Source organism: Myodes glareolus, chromosome 24 (genome assembly GCF_982192425.1).
Source record: "Myodes glareolus chromosome 24, mMyoGla1.1, whole genome shotgun sequence".
NCBI lineage: Eukaryota > Metazoa > Chordata > Mammalia > Rodentia > Cricetidae > Myodes > Myodes glareolus.
Window position 1 is genome coordinate 30,148,327 of NC_142049.1, and position 15,610 is coordinate 30,163,936.

At 44.5% G+C, this 15,610-nt stretch overlaps 1 protein-coding gene across 1 annotated transcript; it reads right to left on the reverse strand.

Moving 5' to 3' along the window:
• Positions 1-1,022: 1,022 nt before the first annotated feature.
• On the reverse strand, positions 1,023-10,219 carry Selenos (selenoprotein S). The gene is made up of 6 exons (XM_048434777.3): positions 10,061-10,219; positions 9,358-9,492; positions 7,864-7,970; positions 4,285-4,374; positions 4,046-4,127; positions 1,023-1,659 (listed from the first exon to the last, which is right to left on the reverse strand). The coding sequence occupies exons 1-6, from the start codon at positions 10,134-10,136 to the stop codon at positions 1,574-1,576; spliced, it is 576 nt and encodes a 191-aa protein (XP_048290734.2). The 5' UTR covers positions 10,137-10,219; the 3' UTR covers positions 1,023-1,573.
• Between the last annotated feature and the right edge of the window lie 5,391 nt (positions 10,220-15,610).

Below are 15,610 nucleotides of genomic sequence, written 5' to 3' on the forward strand. Positions count from 1 at the left end.
CAACTCTGCTCTCAAGCCTTCCCCAAGACTTCCTAGCCTCCACATTGCCCAGCCTATCCTTGGACTAGAAATCCTCCTGACCGTCTCTCAAGTGACTATATGAGTACTGCCAGACCAAGCTCCCCAGCAAAGTCCTACAAAGACTTTTTTTTCCTTTTATATGTTAACAGACAACCACAAACTGTTTTGCCCCATAGACTTCTACCTTCTAGCCAAGTGGGCCATTCTAGTTTAATTCTTTTTTTACTTTCCATGACTGATTCTATGCCAAGAGGTCCAACATCCACCATGTAAGCCCAAACTGGTCCAAGTTAAGAATAGTTTTGCTATTCAAAACAAGTGTTGAATAATATAAAAATCAAAGACTACAGCTGGGCTCACACTCAGGAAGAGAGACGTTGTCGGATTTCTGAGGTCACGGCCAGCCTGGTCTACAAAGTGAGTTCCAGGATACCCAGGTCTACAAATAGAGAACCTGTCTTGAAAAACAAAAACAAACAATCAAATTGAGACACATACATACTTATGTAATCAGAGTCTTACAGAAAGTCCCCAGCAGGTCCTCCCAAGGACAGATGAGCCATATGCATAAAGGAAGTCCTGGGAGCTCAAGCAGGACTCTGTTGTTGGGTTGGTGTGTGGAGAGGTAGGGTTTTGCTACTGAGGCCAGTCTGGCAATCCTGTGGTGTCTGAAGTGTTTACAGGCAAATGCCATGCTTTTCTGTTTTCTTTTTAAACATGTCTTACCAGTCTATTACAGAGTACTTGTGTTCCCTTAGGCAGAGTCTCACTCTATAACTCTGATGGGCCTGGAACTCACTGCATAGCTAAGGTCGGCCTCAAATTTGCAGTTACTCTCAGGCCCCGGTGTGTGGGTGCAGGCACATACCACCATAGCCTGCTGTGCTATTTGTTTATCCTACCAGTGTAACAACGAAAACTCAAAGAGTCTGTCAACTTTAAAATAACCGAGGATATCTGCCACTAGCCATGAGAAGTAAGCAAAATAATTGGAGACTGGATGACAAAAAGCTATTTAATGTCTGACAAAGTCAAGCTCACAAAGAAATTTCCTCGAGTTTAATAAAGATGCTAAAAATGTTACTTTTCAAGTATTTAACTTTTTCTTTTTTACAAAGTTCTGTACATAAAAATAAATATACAGAAGCAAACCCCATCAACTGTACATCAGTAATCCTCACTGGTGGGCTCACCGTTTATAAGGAAGACATCATTCAACGCATCCTGTCACAGAGACTGTCCTATCAGAAAGGACTTCTACCCCCAAACCATCACCACTGGGCCTCCTTCACAAAGTCTGCTAAATACAAGAGGCCTTCAGCCTACCAGCTAGCAAGTAGCCATGAACTTAATGGCTGTCTCGTCTCTAAGCAGAGTGTGACCTAACGGCAATGTCTCATCTCATACTGACCAAAGCCCTTAAAATGCAGGTAGTTAAGAATGGAAATAAGCCCACCTCTTCTTGGCTAGTCACTGTGAAAGTGTGCGTAAGGCAATTGAGTTGAGGGTTAAGGGTTCACCTTGTTAATGTCAAGTGACACTAACAAGAGTCTTAGCTTCATCCACCAGATGATGGGCCCCTGCGTCCAGGTCTCCAGGAGCAGGTTCCACCCCCTTCACCAGTCAGAGGGTTATAACCTGGAAGTGAAAAGGAAACAGATCCATTTTGATGGCTGGAGATGAGGGAATATTCTATATTAAAACTCTAACCACAAATCTAGCATGTAAATCACTGCAAAGATAAAGATTCCATCCTCATGGCCATTTCCAAGGGACTTTAGAATATAAAAAATAAGGTGGAGATAGTTGTGGTGCAGCCTTTAATACCCGGACTTGAGAGGCATGCAAAATGTTAATCAGAAATTACTGGATACCCTGATTTAACTATATGAAGCCTCCAATTTTAAGCATTACAGCTCTGCTCTGAGGGGAAAATTTCCTCAATACAAGTGTTGCAGCTCTGAGGGGAAATCCCCAATGCACGAGTTAACTCTAAGGTAAGGTTTCCCGAAGGAGGTGTTGCAGCCCCGAGTGGGGAGGTTTCCCTAGCAGAAGTAAATGTTTTCCTCTGTAGAACTGTTGCATCTCTGAGGGGAAAGGCATCTTTGGCAGTCGGGAGCCAAGGAATACCACAAAGTCACACCACACAACAAACCTCACATAAGAGATTTATTGGGAGAGACACAAGAAATTGGCTGCCTTTGCTCAGGTGAGAAGCAGCAGGGGACTGGGCAGGAGGCAGGCTTAAACAGGGTTTCTTGGGGGAGGAATTTTCCAGAGCAGGGGTTGGTGAGATTTCAGCCCTGCTCGAGCTTGGCTCGAGCCCAGGGATTCATGGGATTTCATGCTCAGGGACTGGAGGGTTTTGGTAGGTTTTCAGAGAAATGGGCTTGGATGTTTACTCTACACTAATTATAGTGCTTAAAAGAAAGCACACATCCAAATAAAGGCTATTAAAGCTGCAGAAAATAGACTTTTGAAAACAATTAAAATGACCAGATGTGGGGGCTCACAACTGTAGTTCCACTCAGGAGGTTGCATAAGGCCAGCCTTGGATATACTGTGATTCCTAAAACAGCCTAGGCTATAGTTTGAGACATTGTCTCAAAAACAAAACAAAAGCAAAGCAGAACATTTTAAAAGGGTGTGATGGTCCAGGCCTGTGATCTTAGTCCTTGGAAGGAGGAAGCAAGAGGATCAAGAGGTCCAGGTCATCCTTGGCTACATATTGAGCTGGAAGTCAGCCTAGGTCTAAGACCTTGTTTCAAAAACCAAACCAAATAGCCAGAATGGAACCTTACACTTCTAGTAGTCAGAAATGGGTCACCTACATTCTTTTTCCATCTCTTCCTCCCACATCAGATCCTTACAGCCAATATGATAACTGTGTCCTTGCCAAATGCCCGAGGCTCCACAGTCAGTCTTACATGGGCTGGTTCTGCTCCAAGCTTATCATGAAATCTTGCCCTAAGTTTTAGTTTCCTCATTTGCTAAGCCAGGTTGCTTAGGTTGGCCCCAGCTCAGGACTGCTGGACAGCACAACAGGCCATGTACAAACTGATGTGTGTTGGTTAGGCCAGGATGAAAGTAATTAGCTCTGGAGGTGAGATACATAATAAATTGTTCCATTGCTTCAAACTCAGCCTGAATCACAAAAGATTGCTAATCCCTGCATTTGTCTGTCCCACCTTCCCAAGATATGTAAAATCCCTCAGGGACAAGATGAAGACGTGCTGCTATGGTGTCACCTAAAGCATCTCGTCATGTAATATACAGGAAAAGCTGAGTGAACATATTTCTATCTTGAGAAAGTTACTCATAAGAAACAGGGCAGCACTGGAGCAAGACAAGACAGTGTCTGCCAGACACAGCTCTGTAGGACAGAGTGTTCTCATCCTGGCTCACATTTCCTGTCACAGCCTATCAAGGAGCAGGAAAGACACTGAATCCCAGCACCATCATCCTAATTGCTCAGTGAAGAGCCACAGGCAGCCTTATCTCTACAGCCCTAAACTTGGGGACAGAGAAACTGAGACTGTTTCCTTACTATGTAGCCTAGGCTGGCCTCCACTTGGACAATCATGCTTCAGCTGCCCAAGTACCAGGATTACAAGCATACATTCCATGCTCAGCTGAAGAATCTTAACTTTTAAAAGGAAAATACAGAGCCAGGAAGAAGGCTCAGTGGGAAAAGGGCTGAGCAAGCACAAGGACCTGTGTGCACAGCCCTAGCACCCAAGCACAAAGCCACGCATGGTAGCAGACACACTTGTATGCTCAGTGCTTCCGCTTGGACTGCTGAGGCTTCCCAGCCGCCAAACTAACTAATGAGATGAGGGGGAGGTCTTGTCTCAGGGAGTAGGGTGGAAACTGATAGAACCTAATGTCCTCTGTGTACAAGCATGGGCACGTGCACTGGCAGACTCAAGTGCACACAGCACACATACACAGAAAGTACAGACAAAAGACAATATATCTTGTAAGTGTTAAAACTTCTAAATGATTCACATCGCCAGGCTCTTACCACCTCCCCGCAAAGGCTTTTTGTTAGATTTTCCTTTGGGGGTGACAGACGAAGTAGAAGGCCCAGGACCATCTTCTTCTTCCTGTTTGAACATACACAAATTTAAGAATCAATAAATTCTACTTGAGGGTAGGGTGGTATAGTTCAATATGCCATGGTCTGGGTTTAATTTACAAAAACCACAAACCCAATCCAAGCCCCGGCACTCGACACAGCTAGTTGCCGTCAACTCTAGTTACCTGAGGCCTTCCTGGATTTCTCCGGTAACTTCTGCCTTCTTGCATGCTGTCCCACATTTCAATCTTCTGTCTCCTTTTCTCTTCTTCAAGCTAAGGAAAAATCACACACACAAAGAACACAGAGAGGAAGCTCTCATAAGCTCCTACTGGTCTCAGGGAAAATGCTCATTTGAGAATTCTAATTCAAATCTCTCTCCAAACACGGCTCACTTTCATTATATATATATATATATATATATATATATATATATATATATATATATATATATATGTTAAAAAAAAAAAAGAGCTGCTGTGGGGGCTTGGCACGGTGGCCACGGTGGTGATGGTGGCGATGGTGGCGTACACCTCTAACCCTGGAGCCCAGGAGATGAGAAACTTTAAGTCTGAAACCAGCCTGGCAAACACACTGAGACCCTATCTCATAAAATCTTTATTTAAATGCTCTAAAATGTACGGAAGGGGCTGGAAAGATGGCTAAGCAGTTAAGAGCACTGACTTCTCTTCTAGAGGACCCAGCACCCACACGGCAGCTCACAACTCTCTGTAACTTCAGTTCCCGAGGATCTGCAGCCCCACACATACACGCAGGCAAAACACCAATGCACATAAAATAAAAATAAAGTTTTTAAAATGTGGAAAAAGAAACAATGATTCCATTATTTCAACCCACCCTTATCAGTCCATTTTGGCAATGCAGAAGAAATGACCTGTAATGGGTGTGTGTGGCCTGTTTTACCACTACCTGGCTGTGCCTCAGGCACTGGATCATAGGACAACAGATTGCCAAGTGCATTAGAAAGTTAAGTACTATGGAAACATAAGGGAAATGAATCCCAGCAGAAAACCACACTCAGCAATGGCTGCCCAAGAAGCCTGTGGTAGGTATGGATCCAACACACATGGTATTTGCTTCTGCTTCCTGCTTCATGGACAGGAGCCATTTTTTTTAAGCAACCAAGCATTGCAGTGGACATGCATGTCAGGGGCATGCAATCTCTCATTTCCGAAAGAATTCAAACCCAGTGCAATCTATTCTGGTCCTAATTAAATTGTGATGACATAAGAACACATGATGAGATGGCTTAAAAGCACATGTTCTGCAAATTTCTCCATGGCACACCCTTCAAGCTTCCATCACTTATAAGCACAGGAAGTTCAAAAAGAACCAACTACCTCTTAACATAAAGGTTACTCTATACTTTTAGTTACATCAAGAATGTCTAACTTAGTGGGGCATGGTGAAGCATGCCTGCAATCCCAGAACCCCAGCTATAGGGAGGCAGGGGCAGATGTCTAGTCTAGGCAGGGCTCCATGAGACCCTATGCCTCAAAAAAAAAAAACGTCTAATCCATCATAACAAATCAAAAAACAAATGGGGGGTGGGGTGCAGCAAGATGGCTCAGCAGGCAAAAGTGCTTGCTGAACAAGCAAACAAGTTTATGATCTATTTGAGCTCCAGAACGCAAATGGAAGAAGTGACTTGACTCCTGTAAGTTGTCCTCTGAGCTCCCAGTGCACACCACAACATGTACATGGTTGCACTCAACACACAAATAATAAACACCCAGAATCAATGTATAGCAGATAAATTCTAACATTACCTATGAGAGATCTAAACTAACCATAAGCCAGGCAGATATGATGGGCATTAGAAAAAACATGCACGTACTATTTCCATTTCTATTCAAAGGGACCCACACAATGTGCTCATAAAATACTGGATAAACTACATCTGTAAAAATACCTACATAAGCCGGGTAGTGGTGGCGCACACCTTTAATCCCAGCACTTGGGAAGTAGAGGCAGGCAGATCTCTGTGAGTTTGAGGCCAGCCTGGTCAACAAGAGCTAGTTCCAGGACAGGCTCCAAAGCTACACAGAGAAACTCTGTCTCGAAAAAACAAACAAACAAAAAACCAAAACACCTAAATAAATTTAACATTACATGGGCTATTTAGGCAGTGGGTAAGAAGCAAGGACAGTGGAGATGTTATTTCCACAGAACAAACTTCTATGCCACAGGTTTCTAATTCTTAACTTTAAAGTCAGGCTGGTGACTAAGGGGAAGACTGGCAACTAGCTTACATTATCTGAAGGCTGCTACTGAACTAAATGCCTCAGGAGGGAGGGTGTGCATTTATATCTTATTATGTTCTTTCCTTCTGGGTCCCAGTCAAGCTGGGAAGAGCAGACCCGAAAGGATGGCCATGCAGAAATAAGAGAAGGTGCCGATGTGGCAGAAAGGCACATGTCTCTGGAAGCCCAGCGACACGACTGAGGCTGATAATTCTGAGACCAAATTGTCTGGTGCCTCACAGCTGGGAGAGGGTTCTTTTTGTGGGAGATGAGAGAGGCTCTGAAAACTTCTGGATCAGACTGGAAATGACAATGACAGATTAGCTCAATGCTAGTGTACAAATGTCATTGGAATGATAAATGTCACCCACAGGCACTAGTATCTGAACACGTGGTCTCCAGCTGGCAGCCGTGTTTGCGAATGTCATGGAACCTTTAGGAGGGGCAGCCTTGCTGGAGGAAGTATGTTCTTGGAGGTACTTTGAGGTTTTATAGCCTGGCTCCATTTCCTGCCTTGTCTGCTTCCTGACTGCCAGGCTGGCCTCATGTTCCTGTTGCCATGACAGACTGTGTCCTCCCCCAGGGTCTGGACACCAAAATAAACCCTTTCTCCCCAGTTGCTTGTCATTCCAGCACAGCAGCAGAAGTACCGAGTACAGCAGTCTTACTCCCATGAGGACCAGCGCAACTCCCCTGGCTGCTCAGAGTAACCTTTGGTTCCTCCTTCCCTCACTTTCCACCTTTCCTCCCATGAAAATCCATGACTTAAAAACAAACTCAAAATTCCCATCTTTTAGTCTACACCTCCACCAACACAATCCTTACCTAAGCCTTACGCTGCGTTTTCTTACTCTCCTGAAACCCACAGCTGTGTGCTTGACCATCCCTAAACTAAGTCATATGCAAAACCCAGCTTCAAACAGAGCTAAATATGGAGCTTGGAAGCCCAGCACTTGGGAGGCAGACAGGCTGGTGGTATCCACAGCGGCTCTGGCAGCAATGTGCCCCTAGCACACAGTCTTGTGAAGTAATACTGTTAAGAAAACACTTGAAGGCAAGACAGAAACAAAAGATGTACCTTTCTTCAAGAGTTTTCCTCCCTTGACTGTTCAAAACTGTACAAAGCAAGCATGCTGACCCACAGTAAACTAAATGAAATTAATTCTTGATATCCACCCAAAAGGCGTGCACTCACTCACCCACACTGTCCACGGTAGCAATGAATTCACAAACATATTCGTAGCCAGCATATTTCCTCTATATGGCCAGCGCTGACCTAGTAGACTATAAAATGCAGCTGGAATTTAATGAGACACGACTCTGCTCTATGCTTGGAAATAACAGTAAATATTTTACTGACCATTATCACTAAGCCTTGAACAGTTCAGTAGAGGTATGGATAGGTAACAGAGACCTTGTCTAGCATGCTCAAGGCCCTGAAAAAACAAAGAAAAGAAAAAAAAACCCAACACAATTAATTTAAGTCAACCCAGTTCATACCTGTCTTAGTTTTTCCTTATGTTTTTCAACTTGGGCATTTAGATCTTCCTGCATTCTCAAACGAGCAGCTGCTAAAGCCTCTTGTCGCTTAACAACAACATCAGGTTCTAAAATAGCAAGAAAAAACAATTAGGTATGACTCCATATAAAATAGCCTATAAATATAGAGAGGTTCAAACGTCAGAAAATCACCGCGAAATATATCCTTGCACACTCAGAGTGGAGCACTAAGTGCTATTATGGTCACGGAGCGAGACTCTACTGTACAACATATACACCATACATCTCACTCGCACCCGATCACTAGGCTGACCAGCGGTCCACAAAGCAAAGCTGAAGGCCTTTGCATCTCCATCTATCACTGGACTTGCCCAGGTCTGTGAAAAGAGGTGTAAGATCCTCTTCCAACAAAAAACAAGTCCTTTTAGTTAGCATTATGAATTGAATATGAATATCCCAGCTTAACTAACTTCTGGTTGAGGGAGGGTCTCCTGTAACCTCAACTGGTCTCCAAGTCACTATGTAGCCCAGAGTGACCTTAAACTCCTGATCCTCCACCTCCCAGTGCGGGATAACGAAAGCTGGCCATGCCCACTTTTATTTAGTACTGGAGACTAAACCCCAGGCCTTGTGTATGCTACTTAGGCACTCCACCAGCTGAGTGACAGCTCCAACCCCAGTTTCCTTTTTTTTTTTTGATAGGATCTTACTATGTAGCTCTGGCTGGCCTAGAACTCTCCATGTACACTGAGCTGACCTCAAATTCATACAGATCTGCCAGTCTCTGCCTCCTGAGTGCTGGGACTAAAGGCATGTGTCCCATACCCAATCCTAGTTTACAGCTTTGCCTAGCTGTAAATCAAGGCTTTCCACCCCAGTCCCAGTACTATGGTAATTCAGATGCATGGTGATCTGTATTTTAGTTACACTGCAACATAAAATACTTCACATTTCTTTTGGGCACAACCACAGAGGTAGCTTCTAGCTAGAATGGCTGCGCTTTAAGGTTTTTTTTTTTTTTTTAAAACAACCAAATGAGAAATGGAAATCAGGTTTTTTTTTTGTTTTGTTTTTTTGTTTTTGTTTTTTTGTTTTTGTTTTTCGAGACAGGGTTTCTCTGGAGCTTTGGAGCCTGTCCTGGAACTAGCTCTTATAGACCAGGATGGCCTGGAACTCACAGAGATCCGCGATTAAAGGCGGAAATCAGGTTTGACGAGGTCTGGGAAACGTCAAAATGAAGTGCATGCAAAATCCTAATGCCGAGTTTCTGGTCACCCACAATAACTCAAAGGATGTAGCTAGAGCACACGAAAGGGTTAAGTTTTTATTTTGATCCTCTTACTAAACAAGATGTGCACTGAGTATGCTACACGCCGTTGGGAAATTTTTGCATCTCAATAAAAATCTTTCAAAAACCCAAACTAAAAGGCATAAACTGCTGCCACCCATGAAAGTAAGCTACAGGCACCTTCATTTCTATCACAGGACACTAACCCAGAACAGTCTCAGCCTGGTCCAGCTGCCTCTGTCTCCACGCCCTCAGTCGGACTGCGAGTTTCTGGATGGCAACGTAGAGAAGGATGCAGCTGAAGAGGATGTACCAGCCGTAGCTGGCCAGCACGGAGCCCACTGACAAAAAGAAAACAGTTTCAAAAACGGAGAATGCCATTTTTCAATAATATTCAGCAGAGATAAATCATAGCTCCTGCCATCAGAACCTTCACATCTAGCTGAGGAAACTGACCCCTTTACTAGTTACTATCTGGGCCGGGAATGCAAGGATTCCGGAAATGCTGAGTACAGAAACTTCTCAACCACCAGAGCACTCGGGAGTAGTCTGGAGGGTGCAGGGCACAGCAGCGGGGTTCTCAAGGGCTAGAGGGATGTGTCTATCCAATTCAGGACAGCAAAGGCCACCCAGACCTGCGGAGCTACACTTTGTAAAGGAGACAGCAGTGGGTTAGGGCTATGCAGAGCAAAACGCCAGCCGGAGACTCCAGTCACTGCATAAAGGAGGTGTTAGAAAGACTCCAGCGAATCAAGTTCGCGAGCGCCCGCCCAGAGCGGGCCGATTTCGGGGAAGCTGCTCTCGGGCCAAGCCCGCCGTCCCAGCCTGCCCGCGGCGTTAACGCCAGGCCTCCTGGAGGCCGACCCACCGAGCATGGCGGCGCCTGCCGCACGCTCAGCCGCCCTTCACCTGTAACGTGCAGGAATCTCAGGCCTTCGGTCTCCAGCGCTGGCCGCGCGGACAGAGGTTCCTCTGGGTGCTCCATTGCCTCCGCTGCCAACGACAGGCCCACTGCTCTCCTCGGCTCCGAGCTTCCGGTTCAGCCCTTTGTACACGTGGCGCTCACGGCCGCGGCGGTTCTGACCTATCGTGGCTCGACTTGTCTCGACGCTCAACCAATCACAGAGGGGGTGTGACCGGAGGGCGGGGCTTGAGGACGCCCCGGCGGAAGCGCGTTTGACTTTGGGGGAGAAGAACTGTGGCATTTAGAAGCTCTGGAAGTGGATAACAATTTTTGCTCTGGTTTCCAAACAGATCTTGTACTTGGTCCTGATTGGACAGCGAGGAGCAAGGGATTTGGAGCCTCGTAGGGATGAAATTTGCATCCCGCCCTTGTCGTCACAGGGCCAGTGAGGATTGCAGCATAGGTCCCCTCTACGACCATGAGGAAAGCGACCTAATGCTCCACTGACCCAAATTATTTCTAAGGAACCACAATGCCAAGGGAAGGATTAATGTATTAATGACTCCAACATGTTTAGACTCTTACCACAGTTTTGTAATGCTTCCCAGCAACATATTAGGAAAGCAATAAAGGATACTGCTCCGATTTGAAATGGAACTGATGGAATCAAGTTTCCAAAGTCTTAGATTAATGGGATTAAGAAGGCAACAATTTTATCCGTGGTGTATAAAGGCGGCACCTTTGTGGGGGTCATATGAAGTCAGTATGGAGTTCTCCAGGAAAAATACATCCCACCATGATGTGACACAGTCAAAGGACCCTGACCGATGTTTTACCGTGTTTTGTGTGGACTTTGAACCTCTAAAATGCCATTGCTTCGTAAAATTAGCTTGTCGAGTAGCCTACTACAGTAGTAAACTAATGCAGTTTTTCCTACTGAGGGACTGGTGTTCATGGAACGTGGGAGAGAAAAGCCTGAAATTGCTTCACATTTTCAGCCACCTTGAAAATGGACTTTTCAAATCAGAAAATTGATGACTGGATATTATCAGTTAAGGATATGACAATAGTCATCAATTTGCTAAATTAGTTTTATATTCTTAATATTTTCCTCTTAGTGGTAAAAAATGATGCCTTTGTTTTAAAATTTGGGATACCGATCATTGGGCTCCCTACACTCTACTTCTGAGCTACACCCCCAAAACCATTACTCTTAGTTTAAGGTGATTTCTCACGTACTTAGGCTTCGTCATACAAATGCAAGAGAAACATCTGGTTAAGAGGGAGGAGGTTGCTTAATTTGCCTGTTTATCCAGTCCCGTAACATCTGTAATCATGATGATGAAATAAGTAGTAACATTTGGTTTCTTTAAAAGGGAGTGGGAACAAAACCAGCAACAACAAAATGCACACCTTTAACCCCAGCACTCATTTCTGAGTTCGAGGGCAGCCTGGTTTATGGAGTGAGTTCCAGGACAGCCAGGGCTATAAAGAGAAACCTTATCTCAAAAAACAAACGAGCAAAAAGGTGGGGTGGGTATGATCAAAGTACATGATACACATATATGAAAATGTCATAATAAAATCAATTATTTTACACGATGCCAATAAAAGGAATCTTTTCCACTTTAATTTTGCAATATAAAATAGAAACTAGCAATTCATAGAGATAATGCATTAAAAATATACAAAGTAGGACTGGGAATGTATCTCACTTAGGTCAAGTACTTCCTTGCCTAGCATGTCCAAACCCTGGGTTTTGAGCTCTGCACTGCATCCACTGACTATGGTGGCAAAAGCTTCTAATCCCAACGTTTGTGAGGAAGAGGGAAGAGAATCAGGAATCCAAGATCATCTTTGGTGTCATAGGAAGGCCACACTGGGCAACGAGAGACTGCCTCAAAAATCAAAACCAGGGGAGACAGAGGCAGGTGGATATCCATGAGTTCCACTTTGGCTAGGGCTAGCTACATAGCCCTTCTCAGAAACAACAATGCCACATAAATAAAACATATATACAAAGTCGCTTTGTTTACTCTTGGGCACCACAGCGTGCACTTAGATGTGCACAGTATAACAATCCAGTAAAATGGAAAGCATTTTGAATTGAGTGCATAGATTTTAGACTTTTATTCCAGTTTCTGCGAAGAGGTGAATAGCAGCTACAAGGCCACTGTTGCTTGTGTAGACTAAATGCCTAGTTCTAACTGCCACTTCTTAGAACCACAGCCTTGCATGGGTACTTCTTACAGCCATGGCTTTCAGCTTAGGTGACTCTCCACAGCCATTTATTTAGCTAGGTGAATTGCTTTGGTTGACAGCCACTAAGCAGAAATGTTATCAGTCCTGAGTAGGTTAGTTAGTTTTTGGAGAAGTAGGCATAGAAAGCCAGCTACTCTAGTTGATTACAGATGTCACAAGACCTGCTCAAGACTGGACTCAACACCCTACTACTGAGAGGGGGAGGTGCTAATTCAGGCTAATCTAATAGACCCCCCAGGACTCTATTACTACTAGCTGATGGAGGGGTAAGAAACATTTCTTCAGTCGTGCAACCATTGGTAAGGGGCCCGTGCTCCTGTAAACAACCCTAACTCACTAAATCCAGCCCTTAAAAAAAGGTGGCTAGTTGGGAAGAGGGAGATAATCCCAAGGGCAAAGGCAAAGGAGAGTAGTGTGTGTGTGTGAATGAATAAAATATATGATGTGCATGTATGGAAATGTCACAAAACCCATTATTATATACAATTAATATAAGGTAATAAAAACACTAAAAATAAAGAGCAGATGGGCTGCAGAGATGGCTCAGTGGTTAAGAGCTCTGGTTGCTCTTCCAGAGGTCCTGAGTTCAATTCCCAGCACCCACCTGGTGGCTCACACCCATTTGTAATGAGATCTGGTGCCCTCTTCTGGCCTGTAGGCATACATCCAGAGTAACACTGTATACATAATAAATAAATAAATCATAAAAAAATAAAGAGCAGAGTCAAACATGGAAACATGTAGATGATGTGGCAGTAGCTGGCAAACTGCCAAAAACTTGCTGTTTTGCAAGAAGCAAACACAGCGGACTAAGGGTGTAGGAAGCTCAAGATCTCAGAGACAGCAATGAAATGACAGTACTGCTCTAACACGAGTAAGGCCCAGGCTCTTTCTGTGGACACTCTTTTTTCATTTTTGGTTTTTAAGGATAATTTAATTTTATGTGCATTGGTGCTTTGCCTGCATGTATGCATGTCTGTGTGAGATCCCCTGGAACTGGAGATACAGACAGGTGTAAGCTGTCATAGGGGTGCTGGGAATTGAACCCTGATCCTCTGAAAGACCAGCCAGTGCTCTTAACCTCTGAGTCATTTCTCTAGGCCCTCTGTGGGCACTTGAGTAAGTGTTTTGCATGCATGTAAGTACACCATACACCTGCAGTGCCCATGGAGGGCAGAAGAAGGTGTTGGATTCCCTGGAGCTGTTCAGAAGGTTGTGAACTGCAGTGCTGGTGCTGAGAACCAAATCTAGAGTCTCATTGAGACATCAAGTCCTCTAAGTCACTGAGTTATCTTTCCCGCGCCTACTCCTGTGTGTGCTTGTATAAATATGTGGGCATATGTATGGAGACCAGTTGTACAATGTAGATCCAGGGATCAAGCTTCAGGCTAATCATTAATCACCTCTTGTTGATCACGTTCAAGCCTTAAAGCCAAGACATTTACCAATTACATTCAAATGCTAAAGCAATAACATTCAAGGTCAGGCGTGGTGACACGCCTGTAATCTCAGCTGTTGGGAGGTGGTGGTATAAGGGTTAGGAGTTCAAGGCCAGTTTCAGCTGTATAGCAGTTGAAAGTCAGCCTGGACTATGAGACACCATTTGAAGTCAGTATGTTAATGCAGTTCCACGGACCCATTCTTGCAACTGTTGTGTGACTATCAGTTGATACAAATTTCTGCTGTAACATGCCCAACATCAGCCCGAATAAAACTCATGCTCTACAAAATTATTCATGTTGGGTTCTAGGGAAAATAGCATGGGTGGAAGTGAAGACGACCAATTATCTGGGTCCTGAGACAGATGGAAAAGAAGCCTCATTTGCCTCTGGCCAGCTTTGCAAAGTCTTTGATCAGGACACTGGCATTCAGGACCTATCTCAAGTACTAAACTATCCAGTACTCACAGTCCAGACTAACTCAGTGCATGCTCAGCAGCCTCCATCATTCTCAAGGACTACAATGTAGCCCAGGCCTGGGTTCCAAACTTGAGTTACTTGTAGTTAAAAACCTGCAATTTGCCGGGCGGTGGTGGCGCACGCCTTTAATCCCAGCACTTGGGAGGCAGAGGCGGGCGGGGATCTTTGTGAGTTCGAGGCCAGCCTGGTCTAGCTAGCTCCAGGACAGGCACCAAAGCTACAGAGAAACCCTGTCTCGAAAAAAACCAAAAAAAAAAAAAAAAAACACCAAAAAAAACCAAAAACCAAAAAACCCGCAATTGGAAGTTACCCCCGGACACCAGCTTGTCAACACTGGGACTGTTGACCAAGATGGAGTCTCATCCAGTAAGAGAACTCAATGAAGCTATGGAAAACAGAAACGTTTTTTCTTTGGTGCAGTCTTAGCATGACTGTCATAAAGCCACAGTCACAGCCAAAAGAAGCAAGCACTTCATCTGTCTTCTGAGCAACAGGGGCCAGTGCATTACCAGAAGGGCTGTGGGAGCAGCAGCCTCCCTGAGGATACTGCAAACCAGACTCCAATCCAGCACAGGATGAAACTAAATTCAAGCCTAGGGCTCAGCAGAAGCCACTGTCCCCCATTCTCGTCAGCAAGACCCCTAGGAAGCCAGTTTCACTGTATCTCTTTACAAGAGCAGCTAGTTGTCAGTCATCGAAGCAAAGCATCCAGAGACTATTTAATATGCTTGTCACGTCCGCAATTACCAAAGGAGTTTGAAAAACCAATCAGGGGCTGGGAAAATGGTTCAGCCCGAGTACCTGTGTTCAAATCCCCACCACCCACGTAAAAAGCTGGGTCTATACAAATGCATACCTACAACCCCAGTACTGTGAGTGGGGACAGCACTGCTGAAACTGATTGGCTGCCGGCCTAACTCCAGGCTGAGAGAGACACTGTTAAGGGAACTAGGCAGAGTAGCGAAAGCAAGGCACTGATATTTAACAATAAGTCTTTCCTAAATGAGGAAAGCAGTTAAGACAGCTAGATGCTAAGAGAAGTGTGCCTTAACCTGCTCCACAGAGAGCCATGACCCATGTCTGTTCCGCAGGCTGGAAGACTGTTCTGCTCATGCTGTAGCACCAACAAAGATTATTCTCATTCCTACTTAAAATTTTTTACATCATTTTAAATTTGTTAGCTGCTTACGTGTTCAGTTTTATTTGTCCAGTCCTAAATTCTGCCTGCCTTTACAAAGAATCTGTTACATTTCATAATTAGAAGTAATGTTTATTCAAAAACACCATCTCCCTGCACTGGGTACTCTTGTATCAACCTGACACAAGCTAGAGTCATCAGATAGGACAGAGCCTCAATTGAGGAAATGTCTCCAT